Source organism: Trachinotus anak, unplaced genomic scaffold, assembly GCF_046630095.1.
Source record: "Trachinotus anak isolate AG129_WGS33_773 ecotype Australia unplaced genomic scaffold, CSIRO_AGI_Tana_v1 ptg000021l, whole genome shotgun sequence".
In the NCBI taxonomy this organism is placed as follows: domain Eukaryota; kingdom Metazoa; phylum Chordata; class Actinopteri; order Carangiformes; family Carangidae; genus Trachinotus; species Trachinotus anak.
The window spans coordinates 8893009-8919841 of NW_027273872.1; the positions used below are offsets into that span (position 1 = coordinate 8893009).

General features: G+C 41.0%; 1 protein-coding gene across 2 annotated transcripts in view; it reads right to left on the reverse strand.

Moving 5' to 3' along the window:
- LOC139605762 (polycomb group RING finger protein 3) overlaps positions 1 to 26833 on the reverse strand; it is a 60328-nt gene that overhangs the window by 27697 nt on the left and 5798 nt on the right. Inside the window, exons 1-3 of one of the 2 annotated variants that reach the window (XM_071457532.1) lie at positions 18199 to 18291; positions 7747 to 7856; positions 880 to 997 (exon numbers count right to left, since the gene is read on the reverse strand). In XM_071457532.1, coding sequence (XP_071313633.1) covers positions 880 to 997; positions 7747 to 7761 — 133 coding nt within the window. In that variant the 5' untranslated portion in view covers positions 7762 to 7856; positions 18199 to 18291. Of the gene's footprint in view, positions 1 to 879; positions 998 to 7746; positions 7857 to 18198; positions 18292 to 26833 lie in introns of those variants that run through there. The other variant, XM_071457531.1, reaches the window with a different exon arrangement.

Sequence of the window (26833 nt, forward strand, 5' to 3'; positions counted from 1 at the left end):
ACACCGAATAAATCATAACTGAACATCAGCAACAACAAGGGATTAAACTTGACTGAGAATGAGATGGTTTTGCATAATAAAAACATTTTATTAGTGAGAATTTTACCCTGTTGTTGGTGTTTGTGCAAGTTTATGAAGTTTATGAAATTCATCAGGATGAAAGACACAAGAGAAATTTGAATTCAAAACTTCTCTAAAAGGATGCATCCTAAAGAGGGCACTTAGAAATACAAAAGTGTAACCTATGCTTCTTCTACTAAAGTGTATTTTTACCTCTAAAGATGTTTCGTATAATCAGGTTTTAGGTGACAGGAATTACAGTTATAGTAATTCAGCCATGTATTATCCTGCTTTACTGGAAAGACCCAGCTAATGATGTAGCATCTTCATAAACATGCAGATTACACATCAGTGACTGTATCTGTGTTTGTTCACCTGACAGAGAATTTTATAATGAGAAAGAAGCGAAATATCAAGTTCTGGGCTGAAAAAGAGACGTCTACAGTCTAAAACTCAGCCAGCCAGACCTACAGACAGATCAAGGACTTCAGCACTGGTGGTGAAACAGGCTCCACAGTCTGAAGGCAGTGCTGTAAGTTGAGGAGCAGCTAGAAACAGGGCTGCTCGGATCCCAGTGGCCTCGCTCTGCCTCCAGGATTCTTCCTGTCGGGGACAAATCCTGGAGGTGACACCTCCTGAGCCGAGATAACCCCGGGAGACAAACGCAGCCAAGGTGTGTGTCGAATGAACAAGAAACTGATGAGAAAGGAGAGAATTCACAACGAGGCCCAAAACACAGGAAGAAAACAAAGAGATGAAAAGCGGGGAGAATGTGTGAGAGGACACGGAGAGGAAGCTGCTGTGTGAGGAGGGACCTACAGGTGTGTAAGCACTCGGTGACGGTGGTGGCGTCGATCAGGTAGCCCTCACACAGACGACATGTGATGTGGGCGTTGATGTGACACAGCTTTATCTTCCTCGTCAGCATGTCGGGGTTCTGGGGGAAGAAGAAGAAAAAAAAATGAAGACATGTAACAGTAAAAATTCCAAAAATCATTCCTCAGTTTATTTTCATGACATGTTAAAATGATCTGAGCAGATATGATGGAATTCAACCGTTCCACTTTTACACACTATGTACACATGAAAACATGAATAATGTCATTAATCAGTGGGGCCGGTCTTATGAGGAACATTTAACTAATAATATTTTCTTTAAAAAAAGCTTCTACAAAACCTGAATGTGGGTATTTTCAATGCAGCTGTAAAGAAAGAAATCTGAAACCATTTTTCAACAATATCAATAACTGAAGGGATACGAGAAAAATTTAAAGACCATGAACTAATTGTGCTATTTGTCTGCATTTATATGCAAACACTAAAAAGATGCCGGTTGGAAATATTCACTATGCTCACTCTTTATTAAATTATTGTTCATCTGCAGCGTCTGTTGTTTCTTTTCTGACATTATTTTAGAAGGAAACCCTAGAAGGTCACAGGTTCACTGTTTGACTGGGAGGCTGACACAAAGCTAGAGATGAAACCCTGTCACCAGAAGACCGCAGGTTTAATCTCTGCAAAGGCTTAATTGTCCCACTGTGTGAAGTCTGCAGACATCACTATGTACCACTTCCTGCTCACTTCCTGCTCTGCTGCTCTACAATTACAGCTAAAAGACCAAATTGTATTTGCTGTGTAACGTCACAGATGTGCAAATAAAGGACATTAAAACCATTTCTGAAAGCACAGTGAGCAGGCTGCAACATTTTGGCAGAAGGGATGTAAAAACAAATATTAGAGGTCCACTTCGACAAAATTTCCTCAGGCAAAGGTCTGAGAATAAATAAATAAATATTTATATTAAAAAACGTAGCTTGACTTTCCCTTAGCCTTCCTCATGGTCAACTCCAACAGTCGTATCTCGCGTCTTAGCAACTGAACAACTTTTAGACAACTTTTTCTCTTTCCCCACTTGTTTCTCTGACGTCATCTCTCACCCTGTGGATTTATCTCACTGACTCGAGTCGCAGTGATTGGCTGAGTAGCATCAGGTAACCAGTGCCATTAAAGCTAGAAAAGCTGCACCGGTTAAAATAGCAGCGCTCCGTCAAAATTTAACAATTCGCAATCATTTATTCGTCCAATCTAGACTGCAATCAGCCCATTGGTGACCTGCAGTGTGGAACAGGAACTTCAGGTCCACAGAAAATGAATCATTTTGATGATACAAGTATATTTATTTACTTATTTATTTTTGTGATCATTTATTTGTTTCAGTGATTTTTCAAGGAAAAAGTCAAATATTCTCATGTCCCAGATTTGCCGATTTTCTCACTTTTTTTTGTCACTGTTAACTGAATTGGTTTTGAACATCTGTCTGCAATGGACATGTCATTGGTATTTTCATACATTTTAATCACTCAGCAACCAATGGTTTAAATATGAAAATAAACTGCAGCTTAACTGATTATCAATATGCTTGTTACCTGCAGCCCTATGTGAGTGCATCACAAGCATGTGCAGGCAAATATCAGATAAATCCTCAATTCTGTGAAGGATAATCAAGCACACAGGACATTATGAGCCAGTTTAACACAGCACTTCACCTCAGACCACAGGCAATATCAACCATTAAACCAAAAGCCACACAGCAGCAGTAATATCCCCATAATCACAACAAGGAACAATATGTTGAATATTACTGCGGCACTTTATCTCAGCTAGCGCAGCTCCACTGTTTTCTATGCCTGTTCTCATTGCACCCTGGGAGCTACTTAGCTTTCACTCCTGCTTTTATGCCAACCACAGCTGCTGCATCTCCTGTGTCTTCATCCTCTGCTTCTGAGCCTCTTTGAAGCAAACTGAAGAGTCTGCTGCAGCACTGGAGGACTGTCTGATGCTGCCGCTTCATCACCGCTCTGCTCTTTATTCTGACTCTTACCTGAGACAAACCCACTAATAAAGGCAGGTAGCAGTCACTTACTGCCGGCAGTGACGCCTCATTGCCAATTTCAAACCACAGGTGGAGACTGTGAGCTGTGCTGCACTGAGCTGAGCGCGTACCTGCTCGCTCACAGTCTGACAAGCGTGTCAAACAGGCTGCGACAGGGAGCCCGGCGGGTGATTCATGCTTTAAAAGAGGCACAGGATGCTGAAAGCAGTGATTTGCTTTACAGAAGCTAAAGTGTGTTGAGTAAGTGAATGAGTAACTGTGGTTTCAAGTCAGCGGGAGTCCACTCAGTTCTCACAGAGCTCGGCAAACAGAGAGGCTCAGCTGATGTGTTGAGAGCGGGCGGTGGGGATTCTGTGAGGTCACTACCAAATGTGATCTTATTTTACTAAACATACACCCTGACACTTACCAATAAACTCATGGACATGCTCCCAAACCTACAATCTGACAAACACATACAGCGGAGCTGCAACAGTCAGTCCATTAATCGATTAGTCGATCGACACAGAATTGATCTGCAACTATTTTGATCATCAAATAATCATTTTAGTCTTTTTTCTTTTTCATCAAAAAATTTAAATATTTGTTGTTTTGAACCTATCAAATGTGAGAATTTGAACAAATATGTTCCATCTCCCCAGCAATATCACTGGACCACAACAAAACTACAAACCAAACACTTTCCACCTCCCAGTGCTGTGCGCCTCTCACTGGTGGATGGTCCCAACTCCCCCACCCCCAACCCCAAACTTAAACCAAGTGCCTGTTTTCTGCCCAGCCCTACAAAAAGGAGAGAGAAGGGGGGCACAAAAGAAAACACTAATAACTGACACCCAATTGGGATGAAAGGAAAAAAATAATAATTATAGAATATTATAATTTAGATGTGATTTCCTCCCTCTCAATAAGTAAAAATATAAATCACTCACTAAAAGCTGTCAGTTGTTTTGTCCCACTGTGGTAGTGTATGTCGTTGTGTTGTGTTGTGTTGTGTCACTTTCTTTGTCTTTGTCTTGCTTCACCAAATATTAAAAGACAAATGTGAGGATTTGATGCTTTTCTTTGTCACATATTGCAAGTAAAGTGAACAAAACAAGACAGCTGAAGATGTCTCCTTGGTCAGTGGAAAATTATAACTGTAATTCTTTTTGCTGTTTTCTGGCATTATACAAATGAAACAATCAAAAAATGAATTAATTAATAAATAATTGGCAGGTGAATTGACAATTAAAATAACAGGTCCTGACATACACAGTCAGACACATGTGTGTTAACAGAAGCCAATAAATGAAAACATGTGGGAATCATTTAAGTGACACTACAAACAACAACATTTTCAGACCAGACCTGGGGCCCCAAACCCTCAGGGGCCCTGAGGACTCCAGGTTTACCTCGAGGCAACTGGTTTCTGTGATAAACATTAGCTTGTAATTGCTCTCATAATTAACTGAAAGGTAAATGGTTGGTGGCTTTAACAATATCTATCCTGAGGAACACTTGTGCCTCAGACTGCAGCTAACGATTATTTTCTTTGTTCATTAAGCTGCCAAATATTTTCGCAATTAATTAATCAAGTCTATGAAAACTGTGAAACATAAATGACTTTCGATGGCTTGAAAACTGCAGATGCAGGGGGAGTCAGCCGAGGCCACGGCTCACCTCCCCTCCTGTTAGTATCTGATCCTGCTGGCTGTTAGTTCCACCACAATTATTTGACAAATCAGTGCTAGATTTTGTGAGACACTAACACTTTTCCCACTTGATAGCTTCCAGCTATCCTACTGCAAAAACAACAACAATGAAGACATACACTGTAGCTTTCATTAATAACACTGCGCTGATACTGCAGTTCAAAGACACGGTAATAATAAGCCCATCCCTCAGATGCTTCAGCATGATGCCTCTGCTCCAGCAACTTCATCAATTCCTTTTGATAACGTCTGGATTAGCTTACAGCTAGATACTCCTACTATATAATATTATATATATATATATATATATATATATATATATATATATATATATATATATATTATATAAATATAAATAACAAGCACCTCTGGGTGGTAGCAGAAGCCCAGAGGTCTCCCCTAGTCTTTCAATTAAATTCAAAATACTTTATTTGTACCTCGCAGGACAATTCCAGGAAAGAGAGGTTGCAAACAAAGGTACACACAGGCAGCTCACCCACACACATAAAAGCAATAAATATCAGGAAGAACTGAACAATCCTTGTGTCAGAAACACCTTGCTGTGCTTTTCAATGCAAGATTGTGTCAATAGTGAATAGTGCGTAGCGTCACTTTGAGGATGTGACACTGTGCACTCTTCCAGCTTACATTCAGTAGCCCACTGATGCCCTTGTTCCCTCCCCATCTTTATGACGTCTCACAGTCTGGTTTCTTGTTCAGTTTCTCACCATGTGGAGCCATGTTGCATAAGACACAACCAAAAGTGAGAAGGTTGTGGTGTTTTCAGAGAGTATTTTATATCCTTGTTCATGCAGTTAACTTTAACTGGAAGTCACAAGTGGACTCACTTCTGTTGTACTGAAGTTGTACTTATTTTCAACATAGTTTTTACTGTTTTACTTATTTCATATAAAAGGGATCATATGCATGTCACCGTTTGATGCGCTGCACCAGATTACAGCTTCAGGCTAATTTACATCTGCAGTCCTTTGGCGGGTCATTTCAGGAAAAAAGCAGCTAGTAATAGTGGTAATACACAGTACTCTTTACAGAATAAAAACAACATAAACAGCTATACAAAAGGGAGAACACTGCAAATATCAAATCCATCAGACACAGTTTAAAACTACACAGGACAAATGTAATGGCTTGTCAAGTCATGAGGACCACAGATGTCAGTCAGTGAGTACAGAGCTGAGTCAATCTAACCTCTTTTAATTCTGCATAAGATCAAATACCCTTCACTTCAACATAAAACAACACAGTTATAATAAGATAGTACTATTTTGAATCACTTAACATTTTTATGCTATTGCACAGTGATGTAATCGGTTTCGTTGCACACTGTATGACTATAACTGTCTGTGTTTTGGTGAGATCATCATTCCTTAAGGTTTTGGATGCATTTAAATCTAGTTCACAAATTATGGATCCATGTGATTGATCTGACTGACTGAGAGGAGACATACTAAGATTATCGTCCCCAAATTTGCAATATAGTTGATGTTTATATTTACGACAACAGTCATCTGTGTACAAGATAAACAAAGAAAAAGAAAGAGAAAGGACCTGATCCTGTGGTACAAAGTGATTTAGAGGTTAGAGTCGGTTATCATGGACCTTCTGGTCGTCAAACTCATGAACTATTTCTAAAGAGATTTTCTAAAAAAAACAAAAAACATCAATGATCTCAGGAGACTGGATGAAATCAGTGAGTATAGGGCCACAAATGCCCTAAAACTGCACAGCACTTATAATTGTAAGACCAGATTGTTGTTTGCAGCCTTTCTGTTCATCTCTGGCAGGGACAGCTTTTAAAACAAGAAATTCAATAAGAACGTCTGAGCTGCCTTTTTAAAAGAGCTTTTCTTTTGGTGACAGTGGAGGGAGGCAGACCTTCAGTATCGGCTCAGACACAGTGATAGACACCCTGAGGAGACGGCTCGGCTGCCCGGCTGCTGCTGTGGTCTGACTCTGGGAGCTGTGCAGGGGTTTTACATTAAAGGTGTGTTTGTCAGACCATTCATTTATTATTTTTTTTGGTGTTTTTGTCTGACTGCTTCTGTGTCCACCATCCATCAAATCAACAAGTTTGTTTCCCCAGGATTTTCAGAGCGGCTTTGACACAAAGGAATCAAAAGTTAAATTTAATGTTTCTCCATTTAGGTTAATTTAACAATATGATGCAATTAATGCACAAACATATTATACATGTGTTGCCATAGAGGGAACACATAAACCAGGTTTCTACCGGAGTAAACACATGGTAACTGACCACCGTCTCTCAGCCAAATGATCAGATGTGAAATTACACCTGGCCAACATTCAGATAATGGATGGTTGTGTCCGGTGAATAAGACACTGAGGAGGTTAACATCCATCATTTAGAGGCTCCACCCGCTCTCTGCTGAACTGTACACAGCTGGACACTGAGGGAGATATGAAGGAGATAAAGACACCTGATGAATGCAGATGTTATAATCTTTACCTTTGCAGATGGACAAGATTCAGATCTTTCAGGAACTGAGAGAAATTTTGGTTTGATTTTCATAAAGAATTTAATTAATAGACAGAGCTGAAGTGATTAGTCAGATTAGTCTTTAATAATCATTGAAGTAATTTTTCAAGCAGTAATGCTGGGTTTTTTCTATGATAGAAAATTGTATATGGAGGAATACGGATATGTAGAATTTGATCTGACAAAACAGGTAATTTGAAAATGTTGCCTTCAGTAAATTGTCATGAAAACTATAATTAGCAGTCCTTTAAACTGAAAAAGTTAAAATCAACATTGGAGTGCTGTAGTTTCAGTTTCTGAAATCTGTATTTATCAAGTTAAATTCAAATGTTAAACCTTTAACACGCTGCTGTGCTACAGCATCAATATTTGGGATCCACATAAACATGAACAGGAACTGAGGTTTACCCCTAAGATGACATCTGCTTCCAGCCAAGCTTGACAAATAAACAGAGAGTAACACAACACGGTATTGACCCATTTGCATTAAATGGCTAAAACTTGGTAACACGTTTCCCTTTTGTTTTGAGGCTATGAAAGCACAGACAGGAGCACTGTGGGTAACCAAAGAGTGCGGCTCTTACCCCTAATACCGCCATGCGTCGACTGTGGATGGTGCAGCAGCCACGTCTCTTCCTGCGGTTGTGCGGCCGACAGTGTTAGCTGCTCATCATGGAGAGCCTCTCATTGGAGCCTAAAGAGGAGAGAGGGCAGAGTTAGGAATCTTGACTTGGCAACATGTTGACGGACAGGTCAGAAAGGAGGGAGCGATGGCTGCCTCAAAACCATCTAGATATTGCTAATGGTGACAACACAATAGTGGCTCAGCTTATAGCCAGTTCAGCTTTAAAGGAATTTGACATCTTGTGGAAACACACTTATTTACCAAGACTCGATCCCATTCTCATGCTCAACTATTTTCATGCTATATCTAGTTTGTTTAATCCATACCAAAACCAAAGTGGGAAAACAACTTTGTACAAACCATTCACCGTCTTACAAGGATTATGTGACTGTTTGCCAGGCAGCCAGCGGAGACTCCAGGAAGCTGTTGGTCCTGGCCAAGAAACAGTCTGTCACAAAACAGACCCATAATATTTTTACACTTCATTTTCTTGTACAGATTAAGCACACAAGATATGATGCTTTAAATTGTGAGCTTTAGAGGTACTTTGTTAGCTTTGGACAGAGCCAGGCTAGCTGTTTCCTCATTTTAAGTCATTATGCTAAGCTAATGCTGACCTTACATCAAACAACTATCTAAGCCATTTCACTGTCACAGACAAATTTCCAACGTTTCAATTAAACAATTAACATCTTTAATATCAGCGTCAGTTTTTGATCCTGGCTCATGCAAATTGTGACGTTCAATGATGCTTTCCCCAGCACCAAACAGGAAGCACAAGAATGTGAGTCATTTGGTGTAAAGCCCGACATTAGATACATAAGGGAGACGAGAGTAATTGGACACAAGGAAAATAATTTCAAAATAAAATAGGAAATCATAAACACAAAGTCCAAACATTGTCATTTTAGGGCAGATCGTGACAATTACGGAGTTTAGCTCCTTACTCTAAATAATAATAATAATAATAATAATAATAATAATAATAATAATAATGGAAAATTTCAAAGAGCAAAAACATCTGGAAAAAAACTTTTTTTCTTCCTGTAAATTTTCACTAAGAGCATTTTGGGAAATAATCAAACTACTCCTTTAAAAAACAGCTTTAAATTTGGTTTGGGTTTGGTGAGTAATCAAAGAGAAGAAAGCCACTACACATGGTCAAACTACAGTGGAAACAATACTTCGCAGTACCACCCACAGTGTTTGACTGACAGGCCAAATACCAACGCAATGAATTCTGGGCAAGACAGGGCAAACACATGAGGACCTCATGTATCACCACTTTGACACACAAGTTACACAAGTGTTCCTGAAAGTTGTGGTCGTCCTCCACAGAGGGCAACAGATTTTCTGCTTCCCAGCCGGGGCAGCAGTGACTAGTCGTGCCATCACGCTGTGTGAGTCATTGCTTAATTGTAGGAGTCCGACCACTCCAGTCACGATGGGAGAGGGAATGCCAGGCGAACACCCACCACTGTTTCATCCTCCTCCAAACACACACGCGCGCACACACACACACACACACAACAGTTTAAAAAAAACACACACAGCCTTTAAAGTCTCCGGTGACCACGCCAAGTCTGCCAACCTGCCTCTGTCTGCTCATCAGACCGTGAAATTAACCCAGTTAGTCGACAGAGATGAAATGTGGCAGGGGCTGCTGAGGACACACACAGCAGTGCTGCCTATTAGAGCAGCCGTCACACACTGATGAGCTTCAAACAGATGTTATCGTCACATGACGCCGGGCGATTCCTCAGTGATGCAGTGTTTTATACTTGTGCGTCGGCCGAGTTCAGCTGAGGTCACGCTCTCACCTAACGTGATCGAAACAGTTGTTTTAAACTCAACAGGGTTTCCTCTTTTTGTTTGGTTTGCTCAGACAGGTGTGAGAACATAAACTGTCTGCACTGAAAACTAAATGTTCAGGGTTTCCAAAAAAAATATGTGGACATCTGCTTTCAAGTTGTTACTTATGCTTGAAAAGTTCAACATGTCAACAAGGACAAATATGGAATCAAAACAAGGTGAAATGAGCACAGAGCCATGTCTGGCTAAAACTACAGCAAGATACAAAGACAAATCTCTCCCAGTGAGCTGCAAAAATATCTTGACACCTGAACATTACACCCATATGTGACTGTTTAACATCTCATTCCGAAACAATGGACATTAATCTGCTGCTACAACAGCCTCCACTGACGTTGAGTGATGAGGTCTGGCTCGCAGTCAGCCTGCCGGTTCATCCTAAAAAGGTGCTTTTTGGGCTTGACTTCAGCTCTTCCACACCAAACTGAGAAAAATAATTTCTTCATGATTTAATCATTTTGTTTACTAAATGTTGGAAAATTGTTTAAAATTTCTGTTCAAACTGCCCAGGGTGAGTTATGAAAATTACTTCTTTCCTTCAGTCTAAAACCTAAAAATATCCAGTTTGGTTTCAAATTGTGGAAAGAACTATTCAAAATTGAGTACCTGCATATTTGGAGCAGAGCACACTGTGCATAACTGCCAAAAAACCCCAAAAATATCAATACCATGAAATATATAGTATATGGAAGATATGTGTATTTATTGGCTATTTCTTTTTGTGGTTTTGAGACTTGGTAAATATAAGAGAACACCTTCAGAAAGACTGAAGATGTTTTCTTTTCAACAGATATTTGTTCACTGTCTGGAGCAGCAATCGTGGTGGTGCTGAAACACTGCTGGAGGACTAGAGGGGACGTATATATGAAAAGATAAACACCCCCTCTGAGTTCAGTTCAGGTCAGTTCAGTTCTTAACTGAGGCTGCTGCATTCTGGGTCATTTGAGGCCAGAAGTGATATGAAAGCCAGCAAAGTACATTACTTAGAAATCATCACATCGGCAGCACAATAGAGAGCATGCATGTCCTGTTGGCCAAGTGCTAAAGATGCAAACCGAGGTTCGGTTCTACACATAAAACCTCTCTCTAATCAGGTTTCCAACCACACAGCACAGATATTAACCCGATTTCCTGGCTGTCTAAGCACGTTATCATCTACTATACCATTTGTCCGTTCACTTGAGGATCCCGTTCCAAGTCTGTAAACGTCACTGGCTGATAAGTTTAACGAGGGTTTTGTGATTTGCCAGGTCGCTGTGTCCGTGGCCCTCTGGATACAAATTTTAATTGTTTATCGCTCAGCCCCACTTCTGCTTTCTCTTCCCCGTTTATCTTTGTGGCAGCAGTGCAGACACGGTTTACCACAGCTACAACAGTAGTGCACAATACTGGGTGGTGCAGGGGAACAATCAACAACACAGTTTACTGTTTGATTTCTTGATAGTGAAATCTGTTTTTCAATAGAGACATGAGTACAACAATTTAAACAACTCTAACTGGGTAAAAGATGATCACAATCGCTCATTTGGTCTCTACAATATCAGACAGCAGTGAAAAACATCTACCTGTTTGCTCAGAGTATAAGAAAAGATCTTCGAATGTCCTAAACTCAAAGAATATTCAATGTACATTTATACAAGTCTATGGAAACCAGCAACTATTGACAAGCCGCAACTAGAGAATTTCAACTTTAAAAAAACGACAAAAATTCATATTTAAGTTAATGATGATTTGTTTTCTTTCAACCGACCAACAAATTAGTGAAGTAATTGTTGCAGCTGTTCAACAAATATATCAAAACATCCAGAGAGATACAATTTAAATGTCACAAAGTAAAAACTGGCGTCTCTCCTGACTCGTGGATCTGTTCCCACTCTGTTGGCCTTTTTGTCATGCTGTAGTGATTCACGATGAGAGTGTGGCAATCATCGTCCTCCCACTGAAACCTGTCGAGCAGCAACGGTTTCCCGCAAACCCACAGACCGACTCATTCACAGTCACACCACCAACACCTTCGGTAACCAGCCGCTCTGGTTTTATCAATCAAATTCTACAACCAGAGAAACTACTGTAGGACTCTGATTACAGCTGGTGTCTTTCCCTGTTTAATGGATCCTGCTTGTTGGTTCATGTTTTGGTTGATGAAAACAGCACAAATAACAAAGAGTTACATGATAGAAAGCCTGTAGTATGTGAATATAAAGAGGCTGACTGCAAATACACAGTGATGTTGCTGTTTAGTGTCCTGTGATGTAATTCTTTTAGAAACTGCAGATATTTGCTCTTGAAAACTTAAAGGTCCCATATTTTACACTTTTCCTGTGTTTTATTCCAAGTGTTGATATCCATAAGAAGATATATTTGTGGTTTTAAGAACCAAAAACCATCTCAGTGTAGTTTTACATCTCCTCTCTCAAGCTTCTTTCTGGACTTATAGTGACAACAGGTCGGTGAGCCAATCAAGAGAAAGGCTCTGAGCCTCTCTTCTGATTTGCTGACTGTAATCTGAGTGATTGATTAAAAACATGGCAGATTTCAGGTTAAAACTCAGAAATATCAAATGCCACCAGGCTGGAAAGTGGGTTCGGGAGGGTGGGGCTTGGGGCATGGCTGAGAGCGGTGACTGCTTTGTTGTGACATCACAAAGTTACAGAAGTCCTGATGTCTCTTTTTAAAGGCTCAGTTTCTAAAATACAGGCCGTGGGCATTTCTCTGCAGACTGAGCACTTTGAGACTTTCACTGTATTAATATAGAGCCTAACCCTGCTTTATTATCAAAAAAGACATGGAAATCTCACTTTAAACAATATGGGACCTTTAAAAAGACGTTCTCATGGTGGCATGTCTGCTTGATATCTGAGGTATCTTGTCGCTCTCGACTGCAGAGGTTGTTGCTGACTCATCCTCTTACCCTGAGTTCAGGACCCCCAGAGGGGCACAAGATAAGTTTGGAGGTTAGGCTTGGGCGATATCCAGAATTTAATCTCTCAATACAGTCAAGCCAAAATATTGTGACACGATATTAACGTATATTATAGGGGTTTTTTTGATATTGTGAAAAATATCGCATATGACAGGAAATATTGCCATATTATCAGCCCATGCTCATTGATGAGTCACCAGATGAATAAACGGATAAAAGCAATTTATGTTTTTTTGCTGTTTTTTTGTATTTTTCTTGTTAAATACAGAATACTTGTCTCTGTTGCTGCTCAAGCCTCATGTCCACAGTGAGGCCACAACCAGTAGGGATGTGAAATTGGGCTTTAAGCAGAAACATTTTCATACTCCATATTCTCTTACTCTTTTTCAAAAAGTTTGCTCAGATGAGTGCTCCAAGTCAGGTTCACAGACCTGTCTTAACTGCACACGCTTGTCGTAATCAGTCAAATGTTTCTCCCTGATTTATGCTGACTGTGCAGGAGGAGGTGCAGGTTTATGAGATTTCATCATTTGCAGGAGGAATGGAACTAAAATTGGCCTATGAGGCTACCTGCTGTGCTCCATTTGTGGGTATTCATTCATTCATAAAAAGGTTACCATCAAGTAAAAAGTGGGGTAAGTATCAGAAATTAAGGTCAGCAGCAGTTTTGGATCATGTTCTTTTTAATCCTCCAGATACACACTAAGTGTATTAACACTGTCACTGGTGTTGCAGTTTTTGTCTACAAATAAACAGCACAACTGCAATGTGCTGACATGATGATATTACAGTGTTGTTACACTGCTGGATGCAACAGAGGACGATACTCGACAGTGAGCTGCATAAAGACCCTCAGGAAGCTGCTGGAGAGGAAGAATTTTCTGATGGTCACAACAGACTTAAGAGGGTAAATGATATTACTTGTGCTTTGCTGTCAAAAGTGATTCACTACAATTAGTTTAATGTGACCTAATTCTTAACAAAATATATTTTTAAATCCATTGGAAATTAAATTATTCTGAGGTCTCAGCAATATCCTCAGGACAGTGGTTGCAGTCTACACCATAGTAATGGTCATTTGTGATGGTGGTAAATGGAGATTAGCTAAATGCCCTACATGTAAAACAGTCTGAGGACTGATCTGGTTTCTGGTGCCCATCTTTAACAATGTGAAAGCAGAGTGGAGCTCAGCTGCCTCTTGGAAAGGCAGAAATAGCAGCGCAGGTGACATTTGACAGTTGAAATGGTCTGACTTTGCGTCGGGGTGAAAGGTTTGTCGAGCTACTTGACCCCTGAGAGGAGAAGGACTGTATCAAATGACATTTCAAAGCAGCAGATTCCCAGTTACAGCCAAGAAGCACAATTTTATTCTTCATTATAATACATTTTGTGCTTTTATTTTATCTGGTAAAAAAACCAAAGTGCTGCATGAATTATTATAAACTGGGTCAAATGGTGAATTAAAATACTGCTATAGCAGATTATTAGCAAATTCTCATTTTAAAAAATATTTACCACAATATGAGGAAGCAGCTATATATTAACCGAACTGTGTCCAAAAAGCCATGATTAAAATGCCAAATTCACAACACAATATCCATTTGGCAGCGCTGGACGAACTGTATCCTGTGCACTGATTGTTGTAAAAACCCTTTGTGACCACAATCACAAGGTGCCCCAAAGCAACAGCTCAAGCCAACAAACACAACTCCAGAATCCTTGGGAACAGGAACAGAAACAAATGTTTTGTCAATAGGCCAGAGAAGCTGGGAAATACCAGAACTGACAGCCCACGTTCAGCATTTCAGTTTTTATGGCAGTGCTGGAAGTCCAGGCGATTGTGGTTTACCTGCCACAGCTTGTAGCAGCTGGTAGACACAGACAGAGATTTAGCAGCATTGGCTTTTAGTTGTTGATTAGTAGAAATCTGAAGCTGCGTGCTAAGACCTGCAATAATGTGCAGAAATATAGAAGTGACGATGACAAGCAGTAGTAAACTTTTAGGCCCTGATATTGATTTTCGAAACTTAGTCACGTTTGTTCTTTATATATATATATATATATATATATATATATATATATTTATTTATACACACTGATTACATAACTCACTCACCAGCCACACTGTCTATTTTCTTTTTTTTTTTTTTAATAGACATAAAACCCATTTGGTTCATTTTCACCTGTCAGTGGTCAAGCTTATTTGTAAAATACTAATTATCGATACTTAGTTAAACGCTACAGTGTCTGATTATAAACCATGATTGGCCAGTGGTCCCAGTCCTGGCTCATACATGGTGCACGGCAAAAACCCTGCGATGCAGCTGGATTTCTGGCTCCTGACAGCCAGTCCGCCTGTGACAGACAGGTCTGTTATCAACTTGTGTGGGAGGAAGCGAGGTGAGCAGAAGGCTGAGTGAACTGATCCGTCGACCTTATATCGTGGACGATCTCACTTTGGCATATGATCCAATTTTCTGATGAATCGTACAGATGGCGTCATTAAAGGATGCTATGTTTACACATTTAATTCTAAAAAGTTCAGTTGCTGCTAACCAGACCATGTTAACTGTTTAACAGCGAGCCCACTAACTGCAGCTGGAGACAGCAGTCCTTCGCGAGTTTGCCGTAGCAACACACGTCGCAGTCCTACATTGGAGCAGAACAGGAACCACAGTCACCGGCTGTGGGCAGAGACAGTGGAGTAACAGTCCACATGCAGGACGAGAGACCTGTCTGCAGGCAGGACAACCCGAGCTGGGGCTGGCTGGTCAGCAGCCGCTGAACTTTCTAAATAAAACTGATATCACCTCATGAATAAAAAACAGCGCTGTCTGAACGAATACTCCTTAAGAACTAAGCAACAAGTGAGATTGATTGTGACACAACTAATAAATAGAAAACAGCATTATGGGTGAAAAGCAGCCTAACACCTAAAAGAAGTGTCAAGGTGGTGGAAAGACACGGATTACAACTTCGAGTCAGGATTTTTTTCAGAATAAAATCAGAGCAGAGACAGAATGTAGCTTGTGATTAAGATCATGGATCTACCCAAAAAGATTGTCATATGATCTTTTTGCCAGATCATCCAACCCGTGGTCGAGCGATGGGAGAGTCCACTAGTTATTCAGTCAAAGATGGTGTTGTTCTCTCAGACAGTTAAAAACAATAAAAAGAAATATTCTACTCTCTGGTGGTCATTAATATACCAGGGCTGAGTTAAGTCTATGTGCTGGAGTCTTATCACGTGATGGGGAGAGTTGACCAACGACCGTGGTGGAGGATTAGGTGTCAAAGGAGGAAGCAAAAACACCTGTTTGGTCATTTAAATCCAGAGCTAAAAGGGAACCTGATAACATTGAGTCAATCTGGAAACCCTGTCTGATGAAGGTGGCAGCATCTGGAGGTAAAAGAAAATGTGCCAACACGTGTTTACTTGTAAAATATCTGGTGTAATCTGTAATGGTGGTGTTGCCATGAGTTTATTACCCAGTGGGAAAATTTCTACACTGTTTCATCCCCATAGGTAAAAGTGCAAAAAGCACATTTACAGACATAAAATAGCACTGAAACAATTCATGTGCGAATCAACTGACATCAAAAATCAAGTCAAACCAATTTTCTTTATGCAGCAACGTTACAGATCATAAATTACTCTGTCTTTCAACCACTGATTTGGATTCTACAATGTGGTGAAGTGAGAAGACAGTGCTACCGCCACACAGCAGCTTTTCGGCTTCCTCTGCATTCACTGACTATAAGACAGTAATATAATGTAATTCATGCCCTAACCAAAGCAGACATACTGATACACGTCCTGAGGATTCAGCCAAGTCTGCAGATTAACAACATTCGCAGTCAATCATGAGCTGAACAACTGTCTCAGTAGCTGCTAAGTACACACTGGAACACACACACACACACACACACACACACACACACACTCGGGCATCACAAAGAGAGCCCCTGTTGGCCTGCCTGTGGGTATTGGAGTGTTTGGCCTCAGTATAAGTTGGATGCCAGCTGGAGCGACGGACACTGAAGGCCTGCACCAGTGGATAGAGCCAGGAGGAGAGGCCTCTGCTTGTTGTGGAAGCTTTGGCTTCACTTCAAAACACACACACACACACACACACCGAGGCCACACACACGCTTAGACGCATTGCAAAAAAAAAAAAATGCACACAAAGTACACACAAAAAAAAGAAAACTGGAAATGTGCTTTTGTCCAAGTTAGCACACAAGCGTCCACACATCCACCGTCACACACACTGTTATTGTCTCCTCTTAATTCTCTTTGATGGCCCTCAATCCTCCTGCCAGGGCCCGGTGCCTGGGGAAATCAGTCAGACAATAGACGCGATCCAAAGAGAAGCAGACTGCAGCGGGCCAGGAGGCCGCGCGCGCTGCCAAGAAGCAGCAACACTTGAATAATTGAGCTTTGAGTTTAGGTTGTGAGGGCCAGCAGTGGAGTTAGTGAAGCTAATGTGTAATACGCCTCACAGGTCAGACAAAAACACAGAGCGACCAGAGCCCGACACATGGTCAAGGCCCAGTCCTGCATAGATTTGGAGCATTTCTACAGTTAAACTGTAGGAGTGAAGAGTGAGAATCGTAAAATAGGACGTGTAGCAAATGTCAGATTAGACACCAAGTATCAGAGGAGGATACAACAAAATGTTCTCTGACGCGATCATGTGCTGTACGATACAGAACTGGCAGCAAGGCTAAAGATGTTTTTCTTTCTTTTTTGACTTGGAGCTAAAAGTGTTTGAGAGTGAGCTGTGAGGGGGAAGATACTGAAAACGGAACATAGAGTACTCTTCCTTGTCAGCAAGCCTCTCCCAGAGGCAGCGAGCAAGAGGAGCCAAGATTCACACGTCTGATCACACCAGCGAGATAGAAAGTTAAGCCGCCGCAAGAAAACTCAGGCGACTTTCACAGGTAAACTTTCAGTGGCAAAAATCAATCTGAAGAAAACAGAGGCAGTGGTTGGAACCTGCTGTACATACACTATTTTTTATTTGCCAGGCAATGTAGGAAAAAAAAAGTTTATTTTCAATGTTTGTTGATCAGGGAACAAAAGCTCAACTACCCCACTCAGAACAAATGTGGACGCTGGCATCACTGTGGAGGATTCTCAGAGAGTAAAGACAAGGATTCATATTCAATATAACGGGACAAAGTTCAACAGGTTTGATTCTTACAGGAGTAATTATCAATCCAAAGCCACTAGAGCTGAATGATTCAACTGACTAAAAAATAACAGAAACTGTTATGCTGCATTTTGGAAGTGAATGTTGTATTTTACGCATTTGAATCAATTCACAGACACCCAAAATCAATTTTTGTATGAACACAAGTTAACATTATGTTGATGGTGTGCAACAGGCACATGGAGTCCAAAGAGTCCCACCGCTTGTGAGTTTTGGTTTTGAGATGAGCAGTTACAACATGACGCTTTGGTCATCACTCACTATTTTCTGACATTTTAAAAGGTAAAACTTGATTCTTTAAAACAGGGATTGTTCAGTGCAGCATGCTTTCACATTTTAGCCTTGGATATGAGACAATTACACAACCTGGTTCACACCAAACCATTTGGAAACCACAGACTTGGATTAGAGCACGGTGCTGAACAGGAATGTCAGGAGTTACTTTTTCTTTACTTGAGGAGAAGTTTTGCGGCAGCTCGTGCTCCACAGTCAACTTCAGGCATCTTTGAGATCACTTAGTTTAAGTCTGAAAGGGCTGGAAGTCGATCTAATTAAAAAAAAAAAAAAAACAGCATTACTTTCACAATTTTAAAAACAAATTATTTCCTAGGTTTTCCCTCTCATACCAAAGTGCATAACTCGTGTTGACCCATTCACACCAGGTTTCTCCAGTTTCCCTCAGTCTGTGCAGGTCAGGTGCACCCAAATATGTTTGTTAAGTTATTTCATAAAATCTAAAACAAACATGTCAATGACTCAGTCTCGTCTTTATCAGCCTGCATATTCGTGTTAGAAGCTCAAGGTCACAGCAGTGACGCACGCCACCTCTGGTGTCAGCGGTCTGGTTGAGCATCTATCTGCGAAGGTCAGAATAATCCTCTTATTGATCAGAAGAATCAATAGCCGAATGTGGAGCTCCTTTTTACTTACTTTTAGGACCCAATGTGCTTTTCCCCCAAAAAAGAGAAAGAGATTAGACAGTGAACAAACAACCTGTTTAAAGCCCTTACAGAGAGCTTATCTCTGTGTTTAAACATGTTGTTGTGATGCTTGAAGTAGGATGAGGCACATTTGCAAAAGATTTACTAGGAGCTGTGTGTATAAGTGTGGAGATAAAACTGTGTGGACCGGTGATGGTTTTTATCTCTAACATCCTTTGTGGTCATGTGTGGCTCCAAAACGGATGAGCCAGATTGATCCTGGAGGGGAAACTGGGTAAATTACAGCAGTGACACAATGTGGGTTAGTGGCTCCTGTCTGTTACTGGCTCCATGGGTCGGAGACCGCCTTCATGCTAAAAGGGTTAGGGATTCCCATCGGAGCCACTGGTACACAAACGCATACTCTCGCAACACTGTAAGGAGCTTTGGATAAATGTTTCCACTAAATGGCATATGCTATTAGCATAGCCAAATGGGCTTGTTGCACAGCTCCTTTCCAGTTATCAAACCCTGGCGCTGTGATGGCGCGTGCAGGGGTCCAACTGTGCAGACAGAGATACAAACAGAGCCTTGCATAAGCAGACGATATCAAAGAGTCAACAGTCTTAACACCCAGAGGCTCAGGGCGCAGGGGCCACCCTGACAGCACAAAGACAAAAGAGATAAGGTTCAAATAAGGAAGAGAGGCTCTGAAGAAATATGTTGAAACATGCTGGCCATTCTCTACCTCCACCTCCCTCTCTTTTTCTCTCTCTCTCTCTCTCTCCATCTGCTAGAAAATATATTGAGTCCTGGTAATTACATTGACTTATATCAGCTTAATTAAGTAGACTTCAATTAATTAAATTTTTGTTTACCGACTAGATTACCTTCTCAGTTAGGTTTCTGTTAATTGTACCACCTCCACGTTGGTTAGGCGTCAGTTAGTGTTTTTCCATTAATGATCTGTTTCATGAGGTTTGATCATTGTTTTTGGTTAAAGCTGCACTAATCAATATTTGCATATGGACAATAACTGTGTGTTATGTGGACGAAGTTGCTCATAGTGGCAGACCCATACAGAATTTTCATCTTTACCATCTTTAAGCTCATTGTTGCAATCTAGTAGCTTGATTCACTCTCAGTTAAAAAAAAAAAAACAAACTTAGACAGGTTCAAGCTGCTAAACAGTGGAGCATCATGGGTTAAAGAGCCAGACACAGAGCTGGTGAGGACCAAAACAAAGGTAATGTGAATACTGGACTGATAGTGTAAGTGAATGTTACTCCAGCTGAGCAGCTGACTGTCATTTAAGCGCCGCTTGTTGTGTGTAGGTGTAAACAGAGCAGAGGAGAGCAGATGCACAGGTCACTTAGCTCAGTTTCTCAGCTGCTGTATTTTCATCGTTGAAACTAGAACTCTCGGCCCTGACAGGAAGAGACGGGACAGTTGACAAGACAGACAGAGATCATCTATTGGCAGTTTCAGAGGGTGATGGTCGGTTGATGTGAGTAGGAATAAGATCGTCTCTAGTCTCTGCTGCGCCCTTTAAAGACACCACCTGTCAATTTGTGATTAGTCTTCATTCATTTTTCTATAGTTTGAGTTTGCACTGCACATGACTCCTCTTCAGTTTATTTCCAAACAAACAGGTACTGTCAGCAGAAACACACAGTGCATCATGTCCTGAGGGAATGGAACAATGTGCTACACGCCGGGTGTTTACATAGCCGATGAGACAGCTCTTGTTCAGCTGCTACAGGCTATAACGACACTGTGTTACATTGAGTTGTAAAAAGACAATATGGAGGATTATGTAGGATTTTTCAAAGGATGTTTCAAAAGGTCAGCATGTTGATCACTTGACTTCACAGCTCTGTTAATGATAACAGCGGGGCCCTTAAATCAACCACACCTATTAGCTACAGTAACTCCTAACTGCACACACGGATAACATCTCCTGAACTTAACTGCCTCCTGCTCCAGTGGTCAAAGACTGAATCAGATCTGATACATGCTGTTCTCACTTTCTGTCCGTGAGTGGGAGAGCATCGTCTAGGTTTGCATGACAACGTCACTATCAGACGATAAGAATCACCATTACTCAGTGGTCCATCATGCAATCCACTAAACAGACAACTGGTACCAATAAACAGTCAGCTTTAATGAAGTCATCAAATACAAGTAACGAGCAGCGCTGACTGCAGCTCCTGGGGTGAGGACAGACGAGGGGATAACAAGCACAGCAGATTATTCTGTTCACAGAAACTAAAAATGTCTTTAACTGTCAAATTACTGAATAAAGCTCTCAAGACACTCCAGCTGTTCTACAAAATACATGATAAAAAAAGGCTTTATGACGCCCCAACAATACTTATTATCACAGATACAAGGGCAGCCAGATAACACTGCACTTTTTAAGTATTCATTATGATGCATTACAGAAAAAATATGATGAATTTCCTGTTTTACAGTCCAGTATTAATCCTGGCGTGGCAGACAGCTAACTAAAGAGGCAGCTTGAATAACAAATGAACTCGAAGTCGACGACATCATCGACCTCTGGACAGCTGTTTGTCATGAGTGGATTAAATAAAAAGGCCTTTAGAAGATTCAATGTCGCTGCCATTTCCTCCAAAAAAAAAAAAAACAACTCAAATATTTCCACTCTGCTCTCGACTCGCAGCAGTAAGCCAGGCTTTGGTGCAACAGTGTAATCCTGGCTACATGTTGTCAAGATGCAAAGCAGCTCTTCTCCATCCCAGATAATCATCCTCGGGACCACCAGCAGCAGAGCCAAATGGTGCTTGATTTTGGCTGCAGCTGATGTATTAGCCACGTGTAGTTCACCAGTCGCACTGGAGGGAAACCAACTGGCCTCTTTTCTCATCTTGTTTAATGAAATATTTTGGCAAATGGACACATGGATGCATCAACCACTTCAGAGGGTGAACAGATATTTTCCAACCCTGACAGCTGCATGGAGGCAGTTCAGTTACATTAAATATTGTACTTGTTTAAGCATTGCTCTGAAGGTAAATGTAAATATGTTTAAAAAATGTTCTCTGATTTGCAGCATATACAGTGAAATTCAGTTACAGAAGGTACGTATCATTTGTGAAAGCATGTTTACAAGTCTGTCCCAGACAAACGTTTCAGGGTATGACTCTAGAGTCATCACAGGTCACACTCACCCCCATCTTGTTTGTCTCACTTTTCCAATTTGAGTCATTTTGAGATTCTTCAGGACGCCATCATCAGCTGACCACAACACTGACAGTTTCAAAACATGTTTGATTTTATCTCCACTGCAGGGTTTCCATCACTGCTACAAGAGACAGACCAACTACCTAGAGCTGCAACAGTTAGATGATTAATCAATCAGCTGATCAACAGAAAATTGTTCTTTAACTAAGCTTGGCCTGATTTTCCATAATATTGAATACTGCAACATTTTCCCACCATATACACATCTCATCTCTTTATCGACATGGTAACTAAACGACAGCCACTGCACTGATTAAATATGTGCCCTTTGATGTCTGATGTAGCTGCTCCGCTCACTTCTTAATGAGCTTAATATTCTGTTTCATTTCAGTGTAATAAAGTGTAATAATTGATGCTAGCAGAGGTGCCCCGACTAGAATATGCAGACGGATATTCTGCACTTGTAGCTTGAGAAGAGTCCAAGAAGTGAAGGATCAGTACCCAGTCGATGGGCAGGGAATGAGGGATGCGCCAGTCAGATGTCTTCAACACAAGGCCACGGTAGAGGCAGACGGCCGCCCACCCTGAGCCCGGTTCTGTTGGAGGTTGATTCCTGTTAAAAAGGAGTTTTTCCTCCCCCCTGTTGCCAAGCGCTTGCTCTTTGTGGGAACTGCTGGGTTTTTCTCTGTAACAAAGTAAGGTCTTGACCTTACCCTGTAAAGTGCCTTGAGATAATGTATATTATGATTTGGCGCTATACAAATAAAATTGAATTGAACACAATACACCCAGTCTGACATCAGTTTACGAACGCCCTGCTCTGGGACTGAGCGCTGAGCCGCCCGCTCCAGCTTCTGGATCATTGCTGCGCAGCTGACCCTGATCCCTGAGTCATTCTGCAGGTATCTCTGTTTCTGGAGCAGCAGGGTCCAGATCTACCACTACAACACTCATTATTATTACTGTTATTTATTAGCATTACTGACAACATCACGACTTATAGGTATTAGTATTATTATTTCCACTATAACAAAATAGTACATATGATAACACCATGACCTATTTGTATAACTATAATTGTTGTTACAATCAACAGTATATATAGCTGCTGCTGCCTCTCTCTCTCTCTCTCTCTCTCTCTCTCTCTCTCTCTCTCTCTCTCTCTCTCTCTCTCTCTCTCTCTCTCTCTCTCTCTCTCTCTCTCTCTCTCTCTCTCTCTCTCTCTCTCTCTCTCTCTCTCTCTCTCTCTCTCTCTCTCTCTCTCTCTCTCTCTCTCTCTCTCTCTCTCTCTCTCTCTCTCTCTCTCTCTCTCTCTCTCTCTCTCTCTCTCTCTCTCTCTCTCTCTCTCTCTCTCTCTCTCTCTCTCTCTCTCTCTCTCTCTCTCTCTCTCTCGAGGCAGACACCCGCCAACCCTGAGTGCCAAGTGCTGCTCTTTGTAGGAACTGCTGGGTTTCTCTCTATGATACAGTAAGGCTGTGGCCTTACCCTGTAATGTGCCATGAGATAATTGTGATTTTGCGCTATACAAATAAAATTGAATCGCATGAACTAATCACACCCCAGGAGTGACACAATATCACTTAGCAACATTTATGATAATAGCTGCAAAATTGTAACATGAAGCTCCTCACAGCAGTGGCTTTAACCCAGACAGTATCAGCTGGGTGCCTCCAAACTGTCAGTCACTGGGTGACTCTTTTTTTTTTTTTCAAGCCTCTCTTGAATGAACTGTCTGCCACAAGTTTGATTTTTACAGCCCGTTTTCTTTCTGTCACAGTTGTCCTGAGGCACAGAGTTGTTCCCTCCCGCCACGCTCAAAATAATCTGCATAAAAGCCTGATTAGGACTGAAACAGGCATTTGTCTGGCGGACAAGATCAAAGGATTAGCTTTTATCTGAGAGAAAGGAGCGTAGATGTAGTGTCTACAAAAAGCAAATGCTATAACTTTATGACTTAATGCTGAATATAATTATGAAGTGTAATAGGTCAAGCTATTATACTGTGGTTTTATAGCTGCTGCGAGTGAAATTATGCAACAGCTAAAGTAGTTTATTGGTGCTAGACATTGGAGCTATGACTGTGCATTAACAGATACAAAATTAATCCAAATTATTTTTGATTTTTGTATGAATTTACAGTAAAAAAAATTATCTCCAGCAGGGGAAATGTATAGGTCCCATATTGTATAAAGTGAGATTTGTATGTCTTTTTTGATTATAAAGCAGGTCTAGTTTCTATATTAATACTATGAAAGTATCAAAGTTCTCACTCCACAGAGAAATGCACAAAGCCTGTATTCAGAAACTGAGCCTTAAAACGAGCCGTCGGGACTTTGTGATGTCACAACAAAGCAGTCACCGCTCTCAGCCATGCCCCAAGCCCTGCCCCCATGGACCCACCGTCCAAGTTTGCAGGAATTGGTTTACCTGAAATCTGCTATATTTTTATCTGCTCACTCAGGAAACAGTCAGCCAATCAGAGGAGAGGCTCAGAGCCTCTCTTCAGTTTTATTGTTAAAATTAAAACCGTAATACACATTTCTCCCCACTTATCTTCAGCTCTGGTTAAAATGACATCATTTCAGTGCTGAAGGCTTAATTTTTTTTAATTGCCAACCACATGTCACTTCCTCAGTGTCAAAACTCTCTTAACTTACCGTGCCTGTCAGAGGTCCCTGTCAGAAACACCACCTCTACCATAAACTCAGTGCCGACAGTGTGCAGGAGCCCATGACCTGCCACTTCCCCAGACAATGTCTCAGTGATAAGCTGTGTTTTAAACCCTTTATTTACCCAGGGAGGGTTTGCTGAGCATGTGTTTTCTTTCGGCACCTCCATATTCTTAGTTACACCCAGTTAAAAAAAAAAAACACTGTCCCCTACAATTTGCAACTTAGCAGCTCCACTGGGGTTTAGTGTTTTTCTGGTTTCATCTGTACAGCTTTCTCTCCTCATGCTAACTTACTTCTATTTAACACAAACTGGTGACACAGACTAATCGGAATATGTAACGACTCAGAGAAATATAAAATCTTTCATTCAAACAGAAGGATGAAGAAAACATTTATGAAAATACTGCAGGTGAGGCTAATATTGATCTAACCTATCAAGGTTTCACACAGACTCTGGCCTTTTATCATCCATATTTGAAACCTAAAACTGACTCACTGTCACCTCTGTCTTACAGTCACATGATAGAAGCCACACATATGTCAGAGCGGCCCTCTCCTGAAGCTGTTGGCCCTCTGACCTCCAAGATAACGACACCAGAGACTCTTGAAGCGGAGAGGATTTGGGGTGGGGGTGGGCCCTACACACCACCCACCTACATGGTGAGCTCAGCCCTGCCAGGGGAGGTCATCAGAGCTCACTTCACTTTAAATGGTCACAGTAGCAAGTAGGGCAGCTACTAATGACTATTTCATTTTCAATTAATCTTCCGATTCAATCGTAGGTTAGAACATGGCAACGAAACACTCCAAAACCCAAAGACGTTCAGTTAACGATTTTATAAGAGACAAACAAAAACAGCAAATGCTTCATTTGAGAAGCTGGAACCAGAAAGTGTGAATAGCTAATAATTCATTCAGTCTTTAAAATCATGTCTAAAATCAAAGAGTTAAATATGACTCAAACTGAAGTCTTCAAATTCCTCATTTTATCCAACAATCAAAACATATTTAAATCTGATATAATATAGAAGAGAGAAAAGCAGCAGAAATCCTCACTTTGATCATTAAAACTGCTGCCTGCTCATTTTCTAATTGATCAATCTCTTAATGAACTCATCACTCCCTTGACTGAATAACTGTCCTGAGATGATAAATCCTCATCTGGTGTCCCCTTTAAAAGGACATTCGTTCTGATTGACATGCTGCAGTTACCGCCAGAAAGAAATAAGAATTACAGCATTTTCAACCAAACTATGAATTTTCAGACTAAACAAATGGTGAGAAGTTCCTGTTTCCATACCTAAGAGTAAAAATAAAACATTCAAATGCACCAGTCAGTCTGTGGTGTAGATGAGGCTGCCTGCAACAAGGAGGATGCAATGAGCCATTACGTGGGTTTGTTGGTTAACAGGCCAGCAGCAGTGTAGTCCTGCCTCGCTTTTCCACTTTTAACCACAAACTGCTTGGCTCCGGGCTGCAGGCAGAGAAGGGGCGAGTCGCACACAGCCCCAGAGATGACAGTTATTACCCATTTACAGTACAAGCCGGGCTGAAGATCAAGGCAAGCAAGTAATTAATTCCTCATTTGGATCCACCGATGTTCATTTACAAAGGCTTTCTGGGCTCGTTAAACTGACAGAGATGCTAAATGGGCCTGTCACTTGTGCATCGCTGTGTCACAGACTTTCAGGAGAAGTTAGTGCAAACGCAGACCGGCGCTGACCTTCGACCACATTTTTTCAAACTGCTGACAGACCACTAAATAAAAGCTGACCTGTTATATTGTCTGTTTGGCTCCTTCTTTCAAGAGAGGCTTTGTCCACCGTACAGCAGTTCAGTGTGAGAGGGGACAACAAAACTAAAAATATTACAAGGTGATAATGGAGGTGTGCTAAAGCTTTAAACTCAAATTCAGTTCTATGTGACCGTCCTTTTATATAAACACAGTTTCTAATCTGATCTCACTCCAGCGAGGAGAGGCCGAGCTCTCTGTCCAAACACTGATCATTTGTTAAGTTCTCTGTGAATCGTTCAACTGAAAGCTGAGTGGGCAGCGGCTCCTGTGGTGTTAACAATTATCAAAACGCACAATCTGTAAACTGGGTAGTCTTACAATTAACACTAAAGCACTAAAGATGTTTAAAACTGGAGTAAGAGCTTGCACTGGTGGGTAAAATAACAGCTAAATATATAAAGAACTGGCCCATCAATCAATCAACTGCGTGTTTCAGCTTTA